At 41.6% G+C, this 26,609-nt stretch overlaps 1 protein-coding gene and 1 long non-coding RNA gene across 2 annotated transcripts in view; one reads left to right on the forward strand and one right to left on the reverse strand.

Moving 5' to 3' along the window:
- LOC138975310 (uncharacterized) overlaps window positions 1–26,609 on the reverse strand; it is a 243,064-nt gene that overhangs the window by 178,806 nt on the left and 37,649 nt on the right. The gene's annotated exons all lie outside the window — the stretch shown is intronic.
- On the forward strand, window positions 281–17,174 carry LOC138975303 (beta-glucuronidase-like). The gene is made up of 12 exons (XM_070347958.1): window positions 281–489; window positions 1,695–1,871; window positions 2,317–2,492; window positions 3,377–3,519; window positions 3,912–4,114; window positions 4,469–4,600; window positions 5,251–5,426; window positions 8,224–8,373; window positions 11,526–11,613; window positions 13,272–13,448; window positions 13,876–14,011; window positions 16,565–17,174. The coding sequence occupies exons 1-12, from the start codon at window positions 286–288 to the stop codon at window positions 16,684–16,686; spliced, it is 1,884 nt and encodes a 627-aa protein (XP_070204059.1). The 5' UTR covers window positions 281–285; the 3' UTR covers window positions 16,687–17,174.

Below are 26,609 nucleotides of genomic sequence, written 5' to 3' on the forward strand. Positions count from 1 at the left end.
TGCATGTGTGTATGTGTGCGAGTGTAAATTAGTCTTGTTTGTTCGTATTTTTTTTATTTTTTTAAGAAAGTGACAAAAGTAACCTACAGGACGAGAGAGAGAGAGAGAGAGAGAGAGAGAGAGAGAGAGAGAGAGAGAGAGAGAGAGAGAGAGAGAGAGAGATGCAGCTAGTCTAAGGGAAGCTACTGCTCATATCCGACTTACAACACTATCAAAAAGAACACAGACAAGACCTAACAACGTCACATGACCATTTGCCACATCACGTGATTCCCAAAAACAAAAATGGCGGGTCGATGTCGTCTGCTACGTTTTCTTCTTCCACTAGTCCTGTGGCATGGCGGTCTTGGCAAGGGGATACTTTATCCCAGAGACTCAGAGAGTCGTGTGGTCAAGACACTGGACGGAATGTGGAACTTCAGGGCCGATAACTCCTCCACCAGGAACCAGAGCTTTGTGGACGAGTGGTGGACGAAACCTCTGTCACAAGTAAGTGGACACGTTCCGGGCTCAAATGAATATAGCATTTACAAAATAATCCTTTCGGCTGTGTGGATATTACAATGTTTTTATTTTTTTATTTTTTTTTTTAACCAGGTGATGCTTTGAGTGAAAAAAATAACGAAACATACACACACAAAAAACACTAAAAATCAACACTTTTCCCCACTAAAGAAACAAAAAGCAAAACACCAATTATATTGTTCAGTTTTTTCAGTCTTTCTTCAATCATTCATTTAGTCCTTAATTATTCAATTGATTAATTAATCAATTAATTAATTCATTCATTCATGCATTTCTTTCTTCATTCATTCATTCATTCATTTATTGATTGATTTGTTGATAGGAAAAACTGCTTCCAGGTGGATTTACCTATAAACTCTGTTGCAGAAGAGTGTAACTCAGTTGGCACATTCATTGTTTCTGTTTCTCCTAACCTTGACATAATCCCATTAGCTTGAGATAGAAACAGGTAAAGTGGTCTCATGTATATATACATGTATATCTTTGTTGTGTGTCAGTAGCATTGGTTACAGAATGAACTAGTAGTTGTTTGTAATCACTGACTCAAACTTAACCGACAATATATAAATGTCAGTGACTGCCATGACCTCGCACTAACAATGTTAATATCGATGACACATGTGTATCTGATTTCTTTTCTGTGTCAATGTCATTGTCGAAAGCATAAACCAATATGGTATTTTATCGTTGATTCTGGGATAGCTGACGATATATATTTGTGTCACTGACAGCCGACCATTCTGGTTGTTGCTTTGACTTTGTATTGATAACCTTGATAACGTTGATACCATCTGAACTCTGTTTTTGTGCGTACGTGTATGCATGTAGTGTGTGTGTGTGTGTGTGTGTGTGTGTGTGTGTGTGTGTTTGTGCATGCGTGCGTGCGTGTGTGTGTGTGTGTGTGTGTGTGTGTGAGTGTGTGTGTGTGTGTGTGTGTGTGTGTGTGTGTGTGTGTGTGTGTGTGTGTGTGTGTGAGTGTGTACGAGTGAGTGTGTGTCTGTGGTGTGTGCGTACAGATCTAGAGTTAACGGCTCACGCCCGCACCCCTCCCCCTTTTTTCCCCTTTATAAACACACACTACCTCGATATTCATAACTACGCTACAGCTTTAGTTTAAATTATTTGCTTCTTGAGAATATTGTCACAGCCACGAATATTTTTCTGTCCAGACCGGCGATGTGATTCCCATGCCTGTACCGTCCAGTTACAACGACATCACCACCGACAAAAGCCTGCGGGACTTCGTAGGCTGGGTGTGGTATGACCGCCACTTCTACGTCTCCAAGATGTGGCAGGATAAACGGGTGATGCTGAGGTTTGGTAGTGTCAACTACTACGCTATGGTGGTGAGTATTGCATTTTTTCCGGCTTCAGAGGGTGAGCGCCATGTCGCGTTGCCATGGTTGTGTCGGTCATGACGCGTTTGGTACGTGGTGCAGCAGTTGGGCACCGCATGGGTCCTGCACCTCCGCTCTCGGCCATGGACATTTATCGGGGGTCCCTCCTTGCATTTCTTTATCACTCTTAATTTTTTTGTTTACTTAATCAATACACATAAAGTGATGACACTCATTAATGTCTTATTCGTGATTCCTTGCTTACTTTTATTTGTTGTGTTCTCTCTGCCCTTTGTCTATTTGTTTGCTTGCTGTTTAATAATCCCCACCTTGTATGCAAATGACCTTTACTGTTAGTTGACAATAGCGTCTCATGCATAGCTTTAATGGAGAAAAAATGACAAACCTAACAAGACAGAACTGGTAATGGTATTGACCCCTCTTTTGTGGACAGTGGATAAACGGCCAGCAAGTGATGTCACACGAGGGAGGTCACCTACCGTTTGAATGTGAGGTCAACTCAGTGGTCAGCTTCAGTGCAGTCAACCGTGTCACTGTGGCCGTCAACAACACTCTGACCCCCATCACCATCCCTCCTGGCACCATACACTTTGATTCTGACACGAAGAGGTCAGCGCAGAATCTCACAATCTTCTTACGCGTACGCGGACTGCAACTGCAGTCATTTTTGTACCAATTGGGTTTCACGTGCATTGCCGCTTTATCCCGGTGTAGGATCCGGTCCGGTCCCCCCTCTGAAGTAGACCCCCGGGGGACCAATTCGTGGCAAAAACTGCTCTATAATGGTCCCCCCTTAGACATCCAGCCTCGTTTTTCTTGTTACAATGTTAGTAATGTTACCAGCAATTTTAGAGAAAAGAAAGGAAAGAATCAGAGACTGGTTTCATTTCTTCTTATCAGTATTTATTTATTATTCATTTTATTTCATGTCATTTTTCTTTTGAACGGCATTATAAATCAGATCTATTTTATTTTCTGCAAAATATAGTCAAACAAAGAGATTGCTGTCTGTGCACTACATAATACCGGACGAAGATATAGATTGAAAATGGCTTGAATGCCTAAGAAAAACGAGGCTGGATGTCTAAGGGGGGACCATTATAGAGCAGTTTTTGCCACGAATTGGTCCCCCGGGGGACTACTTCAGAGGGGGGACCGGACCGGATCCTACACCGGCCACCCAGACAGTCAAACTGTGCCTGAGTGTGTTTTTAAACAACAAACTCTTACCAGTGCCTTGTACTCGGTGGGGGTATTCTGGCCGGGAACCATTTCAAGTGTGCTTCTTCCGTCGGAAATGGGTTAGCAAGTTGTTCATGTAACTTTATGTCATCGGATCGTCAGTATGATCTTTTTGAAAGTCCAGAACGCGTGTTATGTATTTGTGTTATGTTTCTTGTATGGTATTTTCCCATGCTTGAGATGTTAAAGATAATTAAATTTGATTTGATTTGATTTGATTTGATTTGATTTGATGTGACTGTTCTTTTCAGATACCCTGCAGGTTATTTTGTTCAGAATCTGCAGATGGATTTCTTTAACTACGCGGGTATTCAGCGAAGTGTTCATCTGTACGCCACTCAGCAAGCCTACGTTGACGACATCACTATTATCACCACCATCCAGGGCACCAACGGTAAGAAATGTATTGAACAAAGTGTAATGGTTGAGAGCATGATGAGGGGATGGATACACCACGGGATAGAACTGCATGCAACAAGCTATGCCCGTTGTAGAGCTGGCTGCTTTCATGTTGGGTATTTCGTGCCGTGAGAGGTTGTGCTTACTGATATGCCACACGATGAATGGATGGATCTTTGCGGTACAGATGAAACAGTTCGCAAAGGTCTCTTCTGCTCTAATTATAACCTGTTATCATTATTCTCTGCAGCAAAATTCTTTTTGGCACCAAAAACAACAATGGACTTTTACCAATCAACATAATTTTTATTGCTAAGGGACATTTATTAACTTTTGAAGTATAAGACAAACCATACAACAGATAACCGGGGTCAATTTTTCCCGAAGGTGTGGTGTCGTACTCTGTCACGGAGGGGGGAACGGGTCAAGGGTCAGCATTCACGGTCATCGTCATCATACAGGACAGAGACGGTAACACGGTGTCGTCGGTTAGCACCCGTCTCCAGGACACCATCGTCATCCCTGACGCCCGTCTCTGGTGGCCTTGGACCATGAAGCCTGATGACCCTGGTTATATGTACACTCTCAGGGTCAGACTGATATTTTATTTTGTACAGTACAGTCTGTACAAACTCGGATTTATATCCGTAAACGCTCGATCGAGGTCGCAACTTTAAAGCTGGCCGCACAAAACTTTAGCACTGAGTTTTCGGTAAAAAGACTTCGCGAAGTCTACACGAAGTCGACCTCGGGCACAATTAAGGACCGCCTTTACGCATAGTTTGTTCTTAACTTACATGTTTTAGGTGCAAAATGTTCAGCTCGATGCCTATTTAAGATCTCGTCACGTCTTTTCTCTTTCCAGAACTGCTTGAAAATCATTAGTTTGCTTGTTATATCCGCTTTAGGGAATAAACCCAACAGCTTACTTTGGTCGCCCACAGGTGAATGTAGTATCTGGTGACGTGTATTATCAGCCGTTCGGAATCCGCACGGTGAGAGTGTCCAACACTCAGTTCTTCATCAATGACCAGCCTTTCTACCTGCATGGCGTTGGCAGACACGAAGATGTTGAAGTAAATATTTTGGAGTTTCTTTGATCTGGTTTGTTTTTATGATGCGTATATTTTGTTGCTTACATGCCATAATCGGTGTTGCGACTGATGCCCGGGGGTAACGTAATGCTAATTGCTTTATTTGGCTTCTGTTTCATTATTCAGCAACGGACGTTTTCTTTAGATAGACTTTGCTTAACTAATTGTCTCCCAGGTACGGAAGTATCCGTACCCACTCATATGGCTGTATCTGACCAGGTACGGATATATCCGCTCAGACTGTTAGCTTCAGTCGCTTCCTCTAACGTCCATCTAACGCCTGCATTCCAGCGTGTTGATACACAGTTACTACACAGTTACTACAATTCTGAGTGACCTGCTGCAGCACAGCTGGTCTCGGCCATAAAAAACCTTGGTCAACATAGGTAGGATAGAAAGTGTTAGAGCATTCTTTCTTACTTACAATTGACTCTTGATAACACCAACAGACTTCACAAAAGAAGAAGACCGGCCGAAGCAAAATACTTACCGTTGGATAAACAATCAAAAACGGAATCAAAATCTGTCATTTTTGCTCTCTTGAACGCGGGTTAGCAATGTATTTGTCCCCCTGTGGTTGTTAGGACCAACAATTTGCAAGAGTTCTTCGATCATTTCTACTCTCTTGACAGATCCGCGGAAGGGGGTCAGACGACGCGACGATAGCACGTGACTTCTACATGAAGAAATGGCTGGGGGTCAACGGGTTCCGCACAGCAGTGTATCCCTTCGCGGAGGAGCTGATGGACCAAGCTGACCGACAGGGCTTTGTGGTGGTGGACGAAACTCCGGGCGTTGGCATTACACAGTAGGTCTTAAAGGACGTATCGTTCTTACATGGCGTGAGGGAAAGAGTTTTGGAATAACGGGGCTGGAAATTAACTCAACTCAACTCAACTCAACTCAAATTTTATTGGCTTCAATTTGTAGAAGAATTTGTCTTGCGCTTGGGAAAAAGTAAGAGTATAACGTATAAAAACAGCATTCATATCACATTTCATGTATTCCACACAGTAATCACTAGTATAAGCCTACAATTATCACATTTGTACCTGTATCATACATGCAAATAAATAGTATCACATTTCCACGTATCACACACAATATATACATTACATAACATACAGCAAGCTTCCATCTCCCGCGCCCCCCCTCCCACACATACATACCCTCGCACGTGCGTCGACTCCATACAAATGACATCATCAGTCCATTATGCCTGGATTCTGTGCTTTAGGAGTCTACAAAGTGAATACGTTACTTAACCTTCACCGGATCACGCTTTGGACTACACAGTCTGGAATGGTGTGGGTCGTGTACGACCAATGCTTTTAAAGAAGGATTGCACTTGAAAGTATGGGTCCTACGTACAGGACCCACGCAATCTGAATAGTGATACACTTTGTACCGCCTCTTTGCAGAGTATGAGTCGTACACGACCCACGCCATCCGAATAGGGAAACACATCGACACTTCCTTCTTTCTTCTCTTCTTCAGCGTTCCAGAAATTCTGCTGACGTGTAAGCTTGTTTGCCCATTTGGGTTCCCCACACTATACTCTGAGTTCCCCACACTATACTCTGAGTTCCCCACACTATACTCTGAGTTCCCCACACTATACTCTGAGAGCATAGTCAGCTTCACTCCGCTTTCGTTGAGTAGGCATGCTGGGTATTTTCGTGTTTCCATAACCCACCGAACTCCGACATGGATTACAGGATCTTTTCCGTGCGCACTTGGTCTTGTGCTTGCGTGTACACACGAAGGGGGTTAAGTCACTAGCAGGTCTGCACATAAGTTGACCTGGGAGATCGGAAAAATCTCCACTCTTAACCCACCAGGCGGCAGCGACCGGGATTCAAACTCACGACCTCCCGATTAGGAGGCCGACGTCTTACCACCACGCCACTGCGCCCACTTCCTTTTTTAATTCCATATGGGTCGCCCACGACCCACATCATCCGGACTGACCAGTTCAAACTACGTCATTGTTCATTTCATTTGTTTGTTTGCAAAGAGAGTCCCTCAGAAAGTGGTCGATGGTGTTTGAGGATTACATGAAGTCTTAATCAAAAGCTCCGAAGAGTTTCAGAGATGCACTTTCAGGTTGTGAGGCTCTGGGTCGTCCACGAGTCATGACATTTTCAGTATGACAAACACGCTTGCACTTTCTCTGTTTTGTTTAGATCGGATAACTTCAGTCCTGTTGAACTTGATTAATGTGTCTAGACCGGATAACTTCAGTCCTGTTGAACTTGATTTATGTGTCTAGACCGGATAACTTCAGTCCTGTTAAACTTGATTTATGTGTCCAGACCGGATAACTTCAGTCCTGTTAAACTTGATTTATGTGTCTAGACCGGATAACTTCAGTCCTGTTAAACTTGATTTATGTGTCTAGACCGGATAACTTCAGGCCTGTTAAACTTGCTTTATGTGTCTAGACCGGATAACTTCAGTCCTGTTGAACTTGATTAATGTGTCTAGACCGGATAACTTCAGTCCTGTTGAACTTGATTTATGTGTCTAGACCGGATAACTTCAGTCCTGTTGAACTTGCTTTATGTGTCTAGATCGGATAACTTCAGTCCTGTTGAACTTGATTTATGTGTCTAGATCGGATAACTTCAGTCCTGTTGAACTTGATTTATGTGTCTAGACCGGATAACTTCAGTCCTGTTGAACTTGATTTATGTGTCTAGACCGGATAACTTCAGTCCTGTTAAACTTGATTTATGTGTCTAGACCGGATAACTTCAGTCCTGTTAAACTTGATTTATGTGTCTAGACCGGATAACTTCAGGCCTGTTAAACTTGCTTTATGTGTCTAGATCGAATAACTTCAGTCCTGTTAAACTTGCTTTATGTGTCTTGATCGGATAACTTCAGTCCTGTTGAATTTGATTAATGTGTCTAGACCGGATAACTTCAGTCCTGTTGAACTTGATTTATGTGTCTAGACAGGATAACTTCAGTCCTGTTGAACTTGATTAATGTGTCTAGACCGGATAACTTCAGTCCTGTTAAACTTGCTTTATGTGTCTAGATCGGATAACTTCAGTCCTGTTGAACTTGATTAATGTGTCTAGACCGGATAACTTCAGTCCTGTTGAACTTGATTTATGTGTCTAGACCGGATAATTTCAGTCCTGTTAAACTTGATTTATGTGTCTAGACCGGATAACTTCAGTCCTGTTAAACTTGATTTATGTGTCTAGACCGGATAACTTCAGGCCTGTTAAACTTGCTTTATGTGTCTAGATCGAATAACTTCAGTCCTGTTAAACTTGCTTTATGTGTCTAGATCGAATAACTTCAGTCCTGTTAAACTTGATTTATGTGTCCAGACCGGATAACTTCAGTCCTGTTGAACTTGATTTATGTGTCTAGACCGGATAACTTCAGTCCTGTTGAACTTGATTTATGTGTCTAGACCGGATAACTTCAGGCCTGTTGAACTTGATTTATGTGTCTTGATCGGATAACTTCAATCCTGTTGAACTTGATTTATGTGTCTAGACCGGATAACTTCAGTCCTGTTGAACTTGATTTATGTGTCTAGACCGGATAACTTCAGTCCTGTTAAACTTGATTTATGTGTCTAGACCGGATAACTTCAGTCCCGTTGGACTGTCTCACCACAAAGCAGTGATGGGGGAGCTGTACCAGAGGGACAAGAACAGACCCTCTGTCATCATGTGGTCCATTGCCAACGAGCCAACGTCCAACACGGCTCAGGGGGAGGCCTACTTCAAGTAGGTACAGTTAAGGTATTCTAGTATGTAAGTATTTTTTTTATGTCTTTGGCACAGTCGCGGGCGATGTCTGATTTTACATTTAACAAAACCTTTGACCTGACAGGCTCTTTTTCTTCGTTAAGAGAAAAAACATCAATGCCAGTATGTTTTCTTGAATGAAGTTCGTGCAAGTATACACCGTCTTACTGACGTGTTTGACTTAATCAATTTGTTTGTGTGCGCAGAAACTTGAAATGAAAATCTTCGTGATGTCTATGACAAGGTCTGTCAATTTTGTTCTTGACTTTTGTTCGCAATTCCTTTGTATTTAAAGGTACCGTTTTCTCGCATACACGACCATGTTCTCCGACAGAGATTTGTGCAGGCTTTAATATGGAAGAAGACCATAATTTCACTTGGACACGTACAACAAATCAATAGTGTGGCTGCATTCTGTGCAGAGTGGGAATTTGTTGTTGAATAAAAAAACCCAAGAAAGGTATGTAATTGGAACATTATCCCCGAGTACGCAGTAGGAGGGTCCTGCAGACTTTAATTGTGTGTCTGTCTGTGTATGTATCTGTCTGTCTGTCTGTCTCGACTTAACAGCTTATTGCTGGGAAACTACTGGTGACAAAAGTTGATACACTAACTTGATAATAGGTCCGATTGATCGTATTAAAACTTCATAATGTTACCTGGGACCTAAATGCGAAATAAATCACAATAACGACTCTTAACGGTGGGAGGTTTGGCGGTGGGAGGCAGTTCGGCAAAAAGAACCGCCGAACACGAGAAAAGCATGCGTATCGCATGCGAGACGATTTGCAAGCCAGCCAGCGGGTGGGGATTTGGTCTCGGCAAAGAAACTACAATGCAGTGTTTGGTCTCGGTGAGACTGAAAGAGAGACAGAGAGTACGAGAGAGAGCGACAGGGACACACAGTGATTCAAGGCGCACAACTCTAGTAAAGTTGTCGTAGCACGTCCGCCTATGGCCAAAGTGATCCGGGTTCGATTCCCGGCATGGGCGGTCTATGTTTTTGTTTTGTTGTTGTTAAATTCTTGTTTACTATTGTTTATTATGAACGTTTTAATGTTTTATTTTACTCTAATAATTTTTTTAATTGTGTAAAATAAATATATATATATATTTTTTTTAAATCCACGTGCACAAGACAAAAACTTTCATACTGGGGGAGCGAGCCAGTCTGAAGAGTACTCGGGTCCAGCGCCAGCGTTTTTTTTTTTTATACTTATAACAAAACAAAACGTCACGTTCACTGATCTTCAACCCAGCGGTCTTTTATGTGAACAGACAGACAAACACTTATAATACAGAAAATAAACTTATCTGACAAATTGTACAGAAGCTCGTCCAGAAGACACTAGCGAGACATGTTTTGTTTCGAGATATTTTTGGACTATTGTTGTTGAATAAATTTAACTGATTAACATAGGTGTGAACCCCTATTAAAAAAAAACAAGTCGCGTAAGGCGAAAATACAATATTTAGTCAAGTAGCTGTCGAACTCACAGAATGAAACTGAACGCAATGCAACGCAGCAAGACCGTATACTCGTGGTCCACCGCTCACGGCATAGGCAGTGAAATTGACAAGAAGAGCGGGGTAGTGGTTACGCTATGCTGCATAGCACGCTTTTCTGTACCTCTCTTCGTTTTAACTTTCTGAGCGTGTTTTTAATCCAAACATATCATATCTATATATTTTTGGAATCAGGAACCGACAAGGAATAAGATGAAAGTGTTTTTAAATTGATTTCGAAAAAAAAATTTGATAATAATTTTTATATATTTAATTTTCAGAGCTTGTTTTTAATCCGAATATAACATATTTATATGTTTTTGGAATCAGCAAATGATGGAGAATAAGATAAACGTAAATTTGGATCGTTTTATAATTTTTTATTTTTTTTTTACAATTTTCAGATTTTTAATGACCAAAGTCATTAATTAATTTTTAAGCCACCAAGCTGAAATGCAATACCGAACCCCGGGCTTCGTCGAAGAGTACTTGACCAAAATTTCAACCAATTTGGTTGAAAAATGAGGGCGTGACAGTGCCGCCTCAACTTTCACGAAAAGCCGGATATGACGTCATCAAAGACATTTATCAAAAAAATGAAAAAAACGTTCCGAGATTTCATACCCAGGAACTCTCATGTCAAATTTCATAAAGATCGGTCCTGTAGTTTAGTCTGAATCGCTCTACACACACACACACACACACGCACGCACACACATACGCACATACACCACGACCCTCGTTTCGATTCCCCCTCGATGTTAAAATATTTAGTCAAAACTTGACTAAATATAAAAAGAGCTCACTCTGCACCGGAAGCAGCCTCGCTGTTGTAAACGCCTGAACAGAGCTGTGGAGATGAACATGATCGCTGAAACTAGGAGACATATGTACCTGTATATGTAACCTGCCTATGAATCGAGTTAGACAAGTGTACTTTGCTGACTGTGTGTTTAGGGATCTGATCGCGCACACAAGGGATCTGGATGAATCGAAGAGACCCATCTTTCTTTCTTTGGTGTTTAACGTCGTTTTCAACCGTTCAAGGTTATATCGCGACGGGGAAAGGGGAGAGATGGGATAGAGCCACTTGTTAATTGTTTCTTGTTCACAAAAGCACTAATCAAAAAATTGCTCCAGGGGCTTGCAACGTAGTACAATATATGACCTTACTGGGAGAATGCAAGTTTCCAGTACAAAGGACTTAACATTTCTTACATACTGCTTGACTAAAATCTTTACAAACATTGACTATATTCTATACAAGAAACACTTAACAAGGGTAAAAGGAGAAACAGAATCCGTTAGTCGCCTCTTACGACATGCTGGAGAGCATCGGGTAATTTTTTTCCCCTAACCCGCGGGGGGAGAAGAGACCCATAACATTCATTTGCAAGAAGGATTACGACAGTGGTAGAGTGGTAAGCGTTGTTTGTGAATTATCAGCATAACACTCACACCTCGCTGATTGTGTTCAGGGATCTGATTGCGCACACCAGGGATCTGGATGAGTCGAAGAGACCCATAACATTCTTTTGCAACAAGGATTACGACAGTGGTAGAGTGGTAAGCGTTGTTTGTGAATCATCAGCATAACACTCACACCTCACTGACTGTGTGTTCAGGGATCTGATTGCGCACACCAGGGATCTGGATGAGTCCAAGAGACCCATAACATTCTTTTGCAACAAGGATTACGACACTGATAGAGTGGTAAGCGTTGTTTGTGATCGACCCGAGTTCCTGCTTTGTTCTGACGTTCTTTGTTGTGTAATAATCTTAAAATCATTTAATAACTTTTATTAGGGCGGTCTGGGGCGGGGATGTAGCTCAGTCGGTAGCGCGCTGGATTTGTTTCCAGTTGGCCGCTGTCAGCGTGAGTTCGTCCCCACGTTCGGCGAGAGATTTATTTCTCAGTCAACTTTGTGTGCAGACTCTCCTCAGTGTCCGAACACCCCGGTGTGTACACGCAAGCACAAGACCAAGTGCGCACGAAAAAGATCCTGTAATCCACGTCAGAGTTCGGTGGGTTATAGAAACATGAAAATACCCAGCATGCTTCCTCCGAAAGCGGCGTATGGCTGCCTAAATGGCGGGGTAAAAACGGTCATACACGTAAAAGCCGTGGGAGTTTCAGCCCATGAACGAACAAACAAACAAACAAACAAACAAACAAATAAACATTAGGGCGGTCTACCAAGTTATAGACAATAAGCATAGCAAGCTTTTTGATGAAAAGTTAGGTTATCAGGAACATGGTTGTGCCAACACCAAGGGTTTTATAAGAAAATGGAGAACACTGATAAACATTTCAATTATGCCTAAGCCTTCATCTCCCAGTACTCAATCGATTGTTTTTCCTTTTCATTTAACAATAATCTAATATTATTATTCTGCAGGTACAATACGATGACAATGCACTCCTAAAGCGTTACCAAGTCGCACAATAATATGGCTTTTAATCTCCTATTACTCTGTCGACTGTTAGCTCTTGAATTAATCCCGTTGACTCTTTGTTAATGTATTTGTTTAGTGTGAAAGAGCAATGGCCGTATTTATTTTATACCGCAACATTAGACACATTAATAAAAGATGTTTGGTGGCTTGTTGACAGACAAGCTTTTTAGTTGGTCCGAGGGGGGCATATCGAGGGGGGCATATTGACTTCGGTTTCATCTTGATAATCGAAGACGGTATGCTCCCTGAGGACCAACAAAAAATGCTGGTCTGACAACAAGCCACGAAACATCAGTTTTGTCATTATTTTGGAGGAGCAAAAGTACGCACAATAACTATTCTGAACGTAATTAATAGAATTCAATTCCGGGCCTCACAGTAGTTCGAGATAACACGTCATACTTGTCTGTGACGTCAAATGTAACTTCTTCCTCGCTTTTCTTACAGTCTAAGAATGTACATAGCTGCCATCATGTTTGCGAGTTCCGTAAGTTATTGGCATATTCCTTTTTTTTTCAAGTGCTTTATGACTTTTCGTTGTTCATTTTGCGATTACAGAGATAAGTTGCAAATTGACCACGAGTTCCCGCGGTAATTATCAACATTGATTGGGTCTTTGAGAGTGAATGCTCAAACAATCGTTGTCCTCGGAAACACGAATCCAAAGCCGCGATGGTTCCACACATCAAACAATCAGCCTGATTGGCTTTTACTTTGACAATCCACGTTTCGCCTAAAAGCTCAAACCCTTTCACCACCTCGATTTGTTACATGGGGAACAATGTTATATATTCCCCAGCTGGTTATGAATGAAAACTCGTGAAAATAATGACAATGCCTGGTACTCTGGTAATATGTTATACCCTGAACTAATTTTTTAAATTTTTTTTATGCAGTAATTTTATGATTCACAGGCGCAGTTTGTGGATGTGATACTGATCAACCGGTACCTGGGGTGGTACAGTGACGTGGGCCACACGGAGGTGATTCAGCTGCAGCTGTCTGACGATCTGGAGAACTGGCATGCCAAGTTCAATAAGCCCCTCGTTGTGTCGGAGTACGGTGCCGATACGCTGCCGGGTTTGCATCGGGTCTGTAAAGATTACGAATTGTTTATTGTTGTGTATGGTTGTTTCTTGTCTGGAAATTCCAGAGGGTCATGTGAACCGTTTCAGCATTGCAGTTCCAGCGTCTTGTATGTGAAGCATTTATTGATCTGCATGGAACCGGTTCCGCTATTTTTTTTTGCTGCCTCTATGAAATCAAAACTAGGTCGAGTGCCTGTACTGTTGATATAGTTGTGTGTGCATGACATGAGATCTTCAAGAACAGTCTGTTTTCATCTTCTTTCGAAATGGCAATCTTGTTTCCGCAAAGCATATAACAGTTTCCACACATTCGTTTATTTGTTTACTTTTTTGGGTCTGTTTATCTGTTTTTTAATTAATAATTTATTTATTTGTTATTGTACGCAATCAGTTAAATAATTCTCTGTTCTGTTGTGCCGAACTATTTCAGGAGCCGTCATTTATCTTCACCGAGGAGTATCAGACAGACTTCATGAAGGAGTATTTCAGGACATTCGACAAGTACCGTTCACAGTTCCTGGTAGGGGAGATGATCTGGTGTTTCGCGGACTTCATAACCGCGCAACGTAAGTTTTAAGTGCAGGGGCGCTAAGTCTACATTTTGTACAATTCTGAAACTGAGTGCTCCTTGGAATAACCGGAAACATACATTGCATCACATTCTGAAACAGAGTTGTGCCTGAGAGCCAAACCGAAAATCATTTTTTGACTTTTTCCCAAACCTAAAATCTTTTTTTGGACTTTTTCCCAAACCTAAAATCATTTTTTGACTTTTTTCCAAACCTAAAATCCCGAATAAACCAAACAATGGGCAAATCTGTATGTGTTTGCCTGGCTATAGCTGGAAGAGGTGACAGTGGCCTTGTTAAGGCCCCCCCCAAAAAAAAAGGTCTGTTTACGGTAACCCGACCGACCCTATTTTTTTCGCGCGACCCTAGACTTTTTTTTGGCATTTGGGAAAAAAAGAAAAAAAAAATCTTTTGGGTTTTTTTGCAAAATAACGTAAAAATATGGTTTTTTGGGAAAAAAAAAAATCCCGACCTACCGACCCTATTTTTTGGGCCTATGTTACCGTAAATAGACCTTTTTATATTTAGTCAAGTTTTGACTAAATATTTTAACATCGAGGGGGAATCGAAACGAGGGTCGTGGTGTATGTGCGTGTGTCTGTCTGTCTGTCTGTCTGTGTGTGTGTGTAGAGCGATTCAGACTAAACTACTGGACCGATCTTTATGAAATTTGACATGAGAGTTCCTGGGTATGAAATCCCCGAATATTTTTTTCATTTTTTTGATAAATGTCTTTGATGACGTCATATCCGGCTTTTCGTGAAAGTTGAGGCGGCACTGTCACGCCCTCATTTTTCAACCAAATTGGTTGAAATTTTGGTCAAGTAATCTTCGACGAAGCCCGGACTTCGGTATTGCATTTCAGCTTGGTGGCTTAAAAATTAATTAATGACTTTGGTCATTAAAAATCTGAAAATTGTAAAAAAAAATAAAAATTTATAAAACGATCCAAATTTACGTTCATCTTATTCTCCATCATTTGCTGATTCCAAAAACATATAAACATGTTATATTCGGATTAAAAACAAGCTCTGAAAATTAAATATATAAAAATTATTATCAAAAGTAAATTGTCGAAATCAATTTAAAAACACTTTCATCTTATTCCTTGTCGGTTCCTGATTCCAAAAACATATAGATATGATATGTTTGGATTAAAAACACGCTCAGAAAGTTAAAGTACAGAAACGTGTGCTATCCTTCTTAGCGCAACTACTACCCCGCTCTTCTTGTCAATTTCACTGCCTTTGCCATGAGCGGTGGACTGACGATGCTACGAGTATACGGTCTTGCTGAAAAATGGCATTGCGTTCAGTTTCATTCTGTGAGTTCGACAGCTACTTGACTAAATATTGTATTTTCGCCTTACGCGACTTGTTTTTTTTGGCGTAAGACAGCTCACTACACGTTGTCTCTGCTTGTTGTGATACACACATATATAGTACGACTGTGTGGCTTTTTCTTAATGACGACGGTGAATCCCGTATTGGTGAACGATAAAGCTTTACAAAACCACACATATTATTAAACAAACAAGTCGCGTAAGGCGAAAATACAATATTTAGTCAAGTAGCTGTCGAACTCACAGAATGAAACTGAACGCAACGCAACGCAGCAAGACCGTATACTCGCAGCATCGTCACTCCACCGCCCGTGGCAAAGGCAGTGCCCGTGGAATTGACAAGAAGAGCGGGGTATTCGTTGCGCTGAGAAGGATAGCACGCTTTTCTGTACCTCTCTTCGTTTTAACTTTCTGAGCGTGTTTTTAATCCAAACATATCATATCTATATATTTTTGGAATCAGGAACCGACAAGGAATAAGATGAAAGTGTTTTTAAATTGATTTCGAAAAAAAAATTTTGATAATAATTTTTATATATTTAATTTTCAGAGCTTGTTTTTAATCCGAATATAACATATTTATATGTTTTTGGAATCAGCAAATGATGGAGAATACGATAAACGTAAATTTGGATCGTTTTATAAATTTTTATTTTTTTTTACAATTTTCAGATTTTTAATGACCAAAGTCATTAATTAATTTTTAAGCCACCAAGCTGAAATGCAATACCGAAGTCCGGGCTTCGTCGAAGATTACTTGACCAAAATTTCAACCAATTTGGTTGAAAAATGAGGGCGTGACAGTGCCGCCTCATCTTTCACGAAAAGCCGGATATGACGTCATCAAAGATATTTATCAAAAAAATGAAAAAAACGTTCGGGGATTTCATACCCAGGAACTCTCATGTCAAATTTCATAAAGATCGGTCCAGTAGTTTAGTCTGAATCGCTCTACACACACACACGCACACACACACACGCACGCACACACGCACATACACCACGACCCTCGTTTCGATTCCCCCTCGATGTTAAAATATTTAGTCAAAACTTGACTAAATATAAAAAGACGTAGACACACATTTTTTGGGGGGAACTTGTCAAAATCTACTGGCTGCTTCTAAATGACATTGGGTGTCCGGTCTGAAATGTTTTAATTTTGCTTTATGTAGAAGAATACATACGAAGTGTGTGTGTTAATTTTGCAGAACTCAACCGAGTGGTGGGGAACCACAAGGGAGTGTTGACACGAGAACGTCAACCCAAAGCGTCAGCACACCTGTTACGTGAGAGATACCTCAGTCTCGTCAACAGTACCAGGACGAACTGAACATCCTACTTTAACAAATGATTATGTTAGAAAAAAAACTACAACTTTTGTCGAAAATGACTGGTTTGCCAAAAATGAAAAATTTTTATGTGTAGAAAAAATAAACGATTTTATGTCAAAATGAAGATTTCATTTATCATAAGCAATAGAATCAAATCACGTTAAAATAAAATGATTATGTATGCACAAGAAATGAACGTTTGATTGCCTGTTTTAATTTCGTGTTAAAGTATTATGAAAATGTGTTCGATTTTTGAAACCTGTATAAGGCAATATGTATACATATATATCCGCTTTTTGAAAAGGCATAAGAAAATAGCACTTTACGTCGATCTGGTAAATTAGTTCTATTTTTGCAAAAACAAAATGCTGCTTCGGTTTGTAGGAAGTGTGGAATCAGCATTTTAAATCTGCCCTAAAACAGTACGAGACAACAGATTTATTTCCGACAGAAAATAAACTAAGTGTAGGCCTATGGCATTATTTAATATGCGTATGTATTCATTTATTTTTATGTTAAAAATTAGTTGACTTTTCACAAACACACACACACACACACACACACACACACACACACACACACACACACTTGAAATATCGACATATTTTTTATTCTTTCTCTGTCTCTCTCTCCACGCCCCCCCCCCCCCCCCCTCTTTTCTCTCTCGCCTACTCACCCACTCTCTGTCACTGTCAAACACACACAAACGCACACGCGCCCGCACGCAAATGGAAGAATAGGAAGAAGAAAATAGAAGAACGAATACAGAAAGAGCTGAACGAGATAAAGCGTTATCACTGCAAGCCTTCTACTGTAAGCAATGCATCGAAATATTTGTGTTTTGCATTTGTCAGAATGTCCTTGTTTTCGGACTGTCAAATGACATTATGAGGGCCCTCAGCCATCTTTGACAACAGAATCGTCAGTGGAAGCAATTGCAACCTGCATCAGCACATCAGATTGGCAAACATTGTTCAACATGATTAGCAAAGCACGGGCGACATTCATGGTACAGCGAGTTAAAGGCTCACCCCGCCTCGTGAAAACACGTTCACCTCACTGTCTCAGAATTCTTGGCATGTCGTTATATTCAAAAGCCTGTATCATAAAGTCTGTCCGGTTGATTTCCGTACATTTTTTCACATTTATTTCAACCCGCTCATGAAATATCACAGGCAAAATATTAGCAAAAGATGAGCTAATTCGAGTTTGGGGTCAATCGGTTGCATATCTCTTTAAGCTGAGAGACGTTGTAATCAAATGAAAACGCGTGAAGAGAGCGGTGGCGGTAAAAACGATCGCTTACGCCAGAAGGTTTGCAACTTCAACTCAACTCAACTCAACTCAAATTTTATTGGCTTCAATTTTCATGGAAGAATTTGTCTTGCGCTTGGGAGAAAGTGAGAGTATAACATATAAAAACAGCATTCATATCACATTTCATGTATCACACACAGTAATCACTAGTATAAGCCTACAATTATCACATTTGTACCTGTATCATACATGCAAATAAATAGTATCACATTTCCACGTATCACACACAATATATACTGTCAGTCTGCGACGGAAGCCAATGAAAGTTTCCTGTTGGCCGTTGTCTTCCCACGCCGCCTGCATGTCAGAAGCCGTTTCACGTAACGCCTGCACCCGCAGTTGAGCCCTGGGTTCATAGCCCCGTAGACAGCCCAGTTGAGGCAGGAGTTGGTGAACAGGAGCAGGTTGCCCAGCAAGGACACCTCTGGAGGCAGACTGACGAAATAGCCAGCAATGACGATGACTTCATAGGGAATGTAGGTGCACACAGCTAAGATAAAGACGACGAACAAGGAACGGGTGAAGGCCATCTCTCTGGCCTTGACTTTGGCGTGGATTTCGTGCAGCTGCGCTGTGACGTCGCACACGTCCAAAACGTTGGAAAGTTTGACGGCAAGTTTGCGTTTGCTTTTCTGGCGGCCGAGTGAGACGTTGGATGTCACTGGTGGTGACGCCAGCGATGGCGCAGGGGTTTGTGAATGCGCTATGGTTACAAGGTTGTTTTTTTTTTAAATCGTGGTGATCATGACCGAACACCTCTGCTAAAGCCTCTAGCAAATCCTCCCGGTCCGTGTCTAGTGCTCCTTGCTCCTGGCTGTCCACAGCATAGGGCTCACACTCCTTTGGGAGGAATGGAGAAGAATTAATAACCAAGAGTTCCATCCCTGCGCCAAGCATACTTGTTACCCCTCCCGTCGCGCAGCTACCAAACGTGTCCATTGCGCTCGCTTGCGTCATGTCCCGCAGGACAACAGACTCCAGCACAGGTTCTCTTGTGGAGAGTTCCACGTTGTTGCTATCGCTGCGGATCGTGGGTGGACACGTACTGGTTTCACCTTTGCTCTCCTTAGGTTGCGGCTTCCACTCAAAGATTACTTCCGTCTTTCAGGAACTGTTCGGGTTTTTTTATTTTAATTTTCCATAAAGAGTTATCGGAACAAATCGCAAAAAAACGGAACAGTTTTGTGTGTTCCCCTTGCACACACACACACACACACACACACACACACACACACACACACACACACACACACACGAACACACATGCACACACATTCACACGCACGCACGCCTGAACGCACGCACGAACGAACGCACGCACACACACACACACACACACACACACACACACACACACACACACACACACACCGAAATATTCCATGCTAAATGTGACAATCATAGCACGCAGACTAAGATTGTAGAACCATCCAGAGGATCTAGGGTCTTCTTGCAACACCTCGGGATTGTCATTTAATGACAACAACCAAAGAAGCGATGTGCGAACTGAATGTACTCGTGTCTGAAGACTGGATTCATAACGCCGTACAGAATCCAGTTGACGGAGTTGTGTAAGTAGAGGAACAAGTTGCCCATGATGACGATTTCTGGACTTAGCGAGAAGTAGGTCCCCAGCAAGCTCGTGGCGTTGTAAGGAATGTGGGTGAACATTGTCGAAAGGCAGACGACAAAGAGGGAACGCACGAATGCTTTCTCTCGGGACGTGCTTTTTTTGTATTTGGGCGGTTGGTTCCCAGCTTGCTCCTTATCATGCCGTGTGTGCCACCACAGCAAAGATGATGTCGGTAGTGACTCTGTTGGCTTCGTCATCGCCGGAGGTAATGGTGTACCAACCTGGACATCTCCCGGGGATTCTGAAGGCTGCTCGTCTTTAGATTTCTCAACATCTTGTACTTGCACCTGTTGACATTCTGCTTCAGGGCATCCAGCAATGCCTTTGTCGTCGGTAAAACTGTTCTCCGCGATACTTTGTGAGTTGACTTGTTTCACATTGAACTGTTCGTCCTTTTTGCTTTTCTGTGACGTGCGTGACTGTGATCGCTGTGGAGTTCCTGTGCCCTGGTTGTCGACACGGCTATCTTTATTTTCCAAGCTTACATGTTTCACGGGGATATTCTTCTCAGTTTTGTCTTCACTATCCTTGCCTGTGTATGAATCTAAGCGATGTGGAGTTTTATTTTCCTCGGTTCCGACTGTTGCGGTGGAGGAAGAGAGGCAGTCCCCATCACTGGCAATGGTCATTTCGCTTGCCTTTTTGTCGTCGCTTTCCCGTAAATGTCCACAAGTCTTTCTGATTGTTGAGTCATTGCCAGTGCCTTCGTTTCCGTCCGTACAATTAGTACTTTCAGTGACGGTAAAAGTTCGCACATCGAGTGTTTCTTTGGTCTCTGGAGGTCTGGTAATGTCCTCGATTTTGTTTTCCAGGGTGTCAATGTTTACCCCTGTTCGACAGTTCCCCAACCTGGCCAATACTCTCTGCACTTTATTCTTCTCTGTTTTATCCCAGATTGACAACGAGTTCTTGGCTTGCCTCCAATAGTGAAAAATGGCGAAGTTGCAATAGGCAAGAAAGAGCAGAGGAAAGCAGGTACACGCGGTTATAATGGCCTTCATATAAGTGAAGCCTGTCCTGTTGTAGGAACAGAATCGGGTGGAAGGGTTGTAGTGGTATGCAGTACTGTCCAAGCCGTCTATGACAGGCAGAAGGGCGATGCAGAGACTGGTCAGCCAAACGACGAGGCACCAAGCCACAGTGCGAGGCAGCGTGAAGATGCGCTTGTACAGGTGATTGTGACACACGTGCAGGTAGCGGTTGACGGTGATGGTCACCAGGAATAAGATGCTAGCCTGGAAAAGAAGAGAAGAGGCTTGAAGTTACAGTCCTCTGTGTGTGTGTGTGTGTGTGTGTGTGTGTGTGTGCGTGTGTGTGTAGGTGTGTGTGTGTAGGTGAGTCTGTGTGTGTGTGTAGGTGAGTGTGTGTGTGTGTGTGCGTGTGCGTGTGTGTGTAGGTGTGTGTGTGTAGGTGTGTGTGTGTGTGTGTGTGTGTGTGTGTGTGTGTGTGTGTGTGTGTGTGTGTTCAAGGACAGATTATAAGAAAAGGACTAGCTCTAAATCTGTATCCTTGTTGAACAAAGTTCAGTTCAGTTCAGTTCAGTTCAGTTCAGTTCAGCCCTTCCTGTAGAAACAGTTCGGCTCACCATCTCAGATCTGTCCTGGGCGTTTCCATATGAAACTAAGGCCAAAAAAAAAAATAGTCTGTTACGGTAACCCGACCGACCCTTTTTTTTTCGCGCGACCCTAGATTTTTTTTTGGCATTTGGGAAAAAAAAAATTAAAAAAAATAACGTAAAAATATGGTTTTTTGGAGAAAAAAAAATCCCGACCTACCGACCCTATTTTTTTGGCCTATGTTACCGTAAACAGACCTATTTTTTGTGTGGCCTAATCAACATCCCGACCGCTTCCTGTGCAGTGTGGGAATTCGCTAATACGCAAAATTCGCAGACCGAAATGAGTGTCCGTTCACTCACTATTCATAATGATAAACATAAATCTCCCTCTGCACAGAGAGAACCAAAGATGTTGAGTTTTGGTATATGTCCAAGTGGAGGATGGTATTTACTCATATCAAAAGCCTGCCCTGATATCTAGGATGGTGAGCCCTAGCAGCACCCAACCTATCTTTTTTTTGAAAGGTGCCAGCTAGAGTATCTGTTTTCTCCTTCTCTATCCCCATCCCCATGCAAACACATGAGTGAACGTGGGAGTATAGCCCATGAACGAAGAAGAAAAATAATCTCATTCTCATACCCCCCCCCCCCCCCCCCCCACACACACACACCCCTCCGCCTTCCTTCTCTCGCACACACTTCACGCCACCCCAACGCCCGTCTCCGCCTTGGTTATACTCACGATAAACAGGGCAACGATGAAAACTCCGTTAATCTTACAGTGAGTATAATTCACGACTGGCTGGCGATTGAGGATGAGGTCGAAGACGAAGTACATGTACCAGTAACCCAAGGACAACAGATCCACCAAGGACATGTTAGCCAAGTACAAGATGTGAATAGTTTTCTTATGTCGGAAGGTTTTGTAGATGATCTTCAAGAACAGACAGTTACCCACAACGCCGCAGATGACCATGAGAATGCTAATAGTGACGAAGATAACACGTGCCTGTACATGAATGTGACATGGAATGAAATCCGGCAAAAACTTTACATCATTCTCGGTGGAATTCGAAGTCACATCACTGTTGGTCACATGGCTGCTGGTACACTGACGCTGAAGCATGGCTGTTCGCGCTGAACACAGGCACAGACATCCGCCACAGAGTTTACTATGCTGCTCCTTGCAAGAACCGTCTAAACATGGCTGAACGCTGACAACTTTCCGAATGCAAATTTAGGCTGTAAACACAACAATATTTTGTTTTCGAAGAGGAAAAGCTGTTTACGTCATTCATGCATGATGTATTTCTATGGCTTTTTCCGTTTACGTCATAATGATACAGTTTCGGCATCTTGGACACGACACAAAGAAACAGTCTCGGCTTTTGATTACGTCTCTGGTCCTGTGCGACGCTTAGTTTTCGAGATAGGTGTGACTGACGAAGTACAGGACGTCACATCTATACATATATATATATGACTAAGTGCCAAAAGGTGCTCACAGAACAGAAGACGACTTTGTTTTACAATAAAAATGTTTCTAAAAACGTGTGTCTGCTGAAAATTGGTGTGTGTGTGGATGAATGTGCGAAGAGATAGTGGACATAATTTCGTGTGTCTGACTTGAACGGTTTTGAAGTTATCTTTGTTTAAAGTCAAAAATAACGCCAAAACCGGCCATCTGAAAAAGGACATCGTGATACCTCGCGTTTTGAATATGCCACAGAAAAATAACAAGAAGCACAAATGAATTGCATTTAGTTTGATTGAATGCCTGAAACATCGCTTTACAGACGAGACCAAACGTCAAATCTAAATCTCGAGAGATTTTTTTTTTTTCGATAACCGAATTTTAAGGTGTCGCACGCAAGATGATTCGTCATCACGGCATACATTTTTCAATCGCAGATATTTACTAAATTTCTTTTTCAAAAACTCTGGAATTGATGTCGACACGTCAAGCGATAACGGTGTATCAAACTGCTGTCTTTCAAGTAATCCAGCAAAGACTGCAGAACTTTTGAACAGCATTTTTGAAAACGATTTGAAAATTTCGTCATATCTTGCGTGCGACAAAATGTTCGGTAATTAACGGTTATTTTCTTTTAAAAACAAAATTTACATGTACAAAGATCTACTTCATTTACGGAACCACGTGACACATTCTGTGTTCAAAATTTGTGAAGAAATCACGAACCACGATTGCGCTATCAAGTGTTGAAATTATGTCGTCAACATCTTTTCAGATCTTGCGTGCGACACCTTCTTGCGTTCAACATAAAATGTCACTACCTTATCGAGTTTAATGGGTAAAACTAACTATTTGTTGTCTTAGTTTAATCTTCTTAATTAAAAGCGTAATAAAACCGAACTTCTAAGATGAATTTTAATTGAGATTAGCGAAAGAGCGGGCACGCAAGTCGACCTTAAAGTAAAAGAATGATAACACGAGCGTTTGTCGTGTTGTCTTGCGTGCAACACATTGTCCAAAAAGGAAAATGTATATTTTTCTCAGACGTTTTTTAAGTTGAAACCTTGAAACTTCACACACATTTGGGGTTTAATCGCCCCCATGCATGGTAAAAGTCTTGTTGACCCTTGTCAGATTTCAAGGTCACGGCTGGGTCACATGTGGTTCAGAAAACGGATGAAACATATTTTTTCAGAGATTTTTGAAGCTAGAACCTTCAAACTTCAAACAACGCTTTTGCTTAATGATTGTTCAACATGGAGAATTCAAGGTTGATCCTTGAGAAATGTGAAGGTCATAGCAGGGTCTCGTGTGGGTAAAAAAAAAAACATAACCTTTTTCTCAGAGTTTTTCAAAGCAAGAACCTTGAAAGTTCACATTTTTGGGCTTAATAGCCTCCATACACGGTTAAAGTCTTGTTGACCTTTGTCGAATCTCAAGGTCACATGGGCAAATCAAAAACACGAAAATGCATCATTATCTCAGTTTTTTTTAAAGGGAGAGCCTTCAAACATCACACAACTCTCAACTCCGACTTAAAGAAGTTAAGGTAGATCCTTGTCACATGTCAAGGTCACAGAAAGGTCTCGTACGGGTAAAACAAACAAAACAAACAGATAATATTCATTTTTTCAGCTTTGTTGTTAGCTAGAATAGAGGCACATGCCACCATTCCATTCAACATGACTCATAGAAATGTATGATGTATGACGTAATTGCATTGTGTGTAATGACGCGGCTGCCTCTGTAGTTATTCCAGCCTTTGAAGAAATGGCGTTTTTCCTTGCTTGGACACATTTTTCCTTTTCTTGGATGTTTCAGGAGTTTGGGTGAGTTTGGTGTATATGGTTGAACACAATTTAAAATTTGCATAAAAGTGTATTAAAATAAACAGTGGTAGCCAGTCTCACCTGTTGTGTCGACAATTTAATCTCTTTTGTGTGACCTCAACTTGACCCCTCTGAATGCTCTCAATCATGGAAATTGACCACACTTTGATTATAACCAAACAACATCAAAACTTTGGAATGTGTGAAGTTTCAAAGGTGTTGCTTAAAAGGCGTTCGTGAAAATGACAATTGTATGTGTCTGACTTCAATGCGACCCCGCTGCGACCTTGACGTTTGATTTTATCAACCAGACTTTCATCATGTGTGAATGACTTCAAACACTATAAAACTAGTTGAAGAAATTGACAATTTTTCAAAGTTTAAGCCAGATGGCACTGCTGTGACCTTGAAATTTGACAAACATTAACCAGGCGGTCACCTTTTTTAGAAAATATCCTTAAAGGATCTTTAACCTTACTGTGACCTTGGAATTTGATGAGGTTTAATTTAACTTGCGTAGTGTGCCAAGTTTCAAGGCCCTAGCTTCAAAAACATATGAGAAAACCTCATTGAAAAATGTATATGTTTGACCTCAACGCGACCCTGCTGTGACCTTGACTTTTTCAACCAGACTTTAATCGTGTGTGAACATTATACACTAGAACTGTGTGTATTTTCAAAGCTCGTGCTATAAACGCGCTGAATAAATTGAAAATATTCCACATTTGGACCAGATGTGACCCCGCTGTGACCTTGAACTTTGACAAAGATTAACAAGCAGGTCACTTTTAATGAGGTTTTATAAAAATGCTGAAAGTATGTGAAGTATGTAAAGTCTAACTGATCTAGTATTAAAACATGTAAGACGTGACAACGACAATTTTCCAGTTTGCAAAGGAAATTTAACCTCGCTGTGACCTTGAAATTCAATGTTGTTTAATGTGATGTGCACCATACCTGGAGGTCATTATACTTTGGTTGTGTGCCAAGTTTCAAAGCCCTAGCTTTAAAAACGTGCGAGATAACCTTAATGCTATGACTCAGTGCCGTTTTGAATGATATAACGAACAAAATTATCGTTATTTGTAAAATCATTTGGGTAAATTTATCTTTTCTTTTCGTAATTGGGTTCCAGCATCTGTTGTCTTAACAAAAATCACAATATCAGTCGTGTTTGTCAACTTTTATTTTTTAGCCCCTTTGTCCGCTTTTCGTGCGCACCTTTTGGCACTTAGTCATATACGACTTGTCTGTCTATCTATCTGTCTGTCTGTGTAATCGCGATGCGCGGCCAAGGTTCTCGATGGATCTGTTTCAAATTTGGTGTCCATATTCAGATACACCCCGGACACAATCTGGTCGATGAGATATTTCAATACGTGCTCTCAGCGCGCAGCGCAAACCGATTTTGGTTTTTTTCCGGGATCAACTACCATAACTCTTCCTTATCTTCTCCATGTTTTCAGCGTTTACCTCCCTTCCTTCCTATGGTTTCGAGAAGCAGCTTCGGATATTCCCGTTCCATTACTATTTTTAGAAGGTCACCGTAGTGTCCAGAACGCTTTCCATGCAGCCGTAATTAAGTTGTCCTCACTGTAAAAGTGCAAAGGTCGAATCAATTTTTAGCCACGCGAAAAATACACTGTCATCTATCTCTATATATTTATACGGCTTCTGTGTGTGTGTGTGTGTGTGTGTGTGTGTGTGTGTGTGTGTGTGTGTGTGTGTGTGTGTGTGTGTGTGTGTGTGTGTGTGTGTGTGTGTGTGTGTGGAAAACACCTGTGGATTCTAGAGTTCTGTTTGTGATGTGGTCTGGCTGCTTTCCTGTGTCGGTATGTTCTGACCTTCCTCTGAGAAGCCATAACAGATTAAAAAGGGCTTAGAGATAAGCTCTAAATTTCTCAAACCTGTTTGAGTGGTCTTCGCCTCCAAAGGAGATTGTGGAGTTTCGGCACTCGGTTACATTCGTCGTCGACAATGATGGAACACGATATGATATGATCAGGAATGGCAATATGGCCTCTGAATCATTTTCCTGCTGTTCCCATTCCACGAATCTGGGTGGGACCTAAGCTTGGCGGGTCCATGGTTCGGACCCGGCGAAGCCGGCG

The sequence above is a fragment of the Littorina saxatilis genome, linkage group LG9 (genome assembly GCF_037325665.1).
Source record: "Littorina saxatilis isolate snail1 linkage group LG9, US_GU_Lsax_2.0, whole genome shotgun sequence".
NCBI lineage: Eukaryota > Metazoa > Mollusca > Gastropoda > Littorinimorpha > Littorinidae > Littorina > Littorina saxatilis.

What these genes read in the sequence shown, in the direction of transcription:
- LOC138975303 (XM_070347958.1), top strand. Translation starts at nt 286, where the DNA reads ATGGCGGGTCGATGTCGTCTGCTACGTTTTCTTCTTCCACTAGTCCTG. An exon ending in TTTGATTCTGACACGAAGAG is followed by an intron (nt 2,493 to 3,376) that starts GTCAGCGCAGAA and finishes TGTTCTTTTCAG; the next exon opens with ATACCCTGCAGGTTATTTTG. An exon ending in CACCATCCAGGGCACCAACG is followed by an intron (nt 3,520 to 3,911) that starts GTAAGAAATGTA and finishes TTTTTCCCGAAG; the next exon opens with GTGTGGTGTCGTACTCTGTC.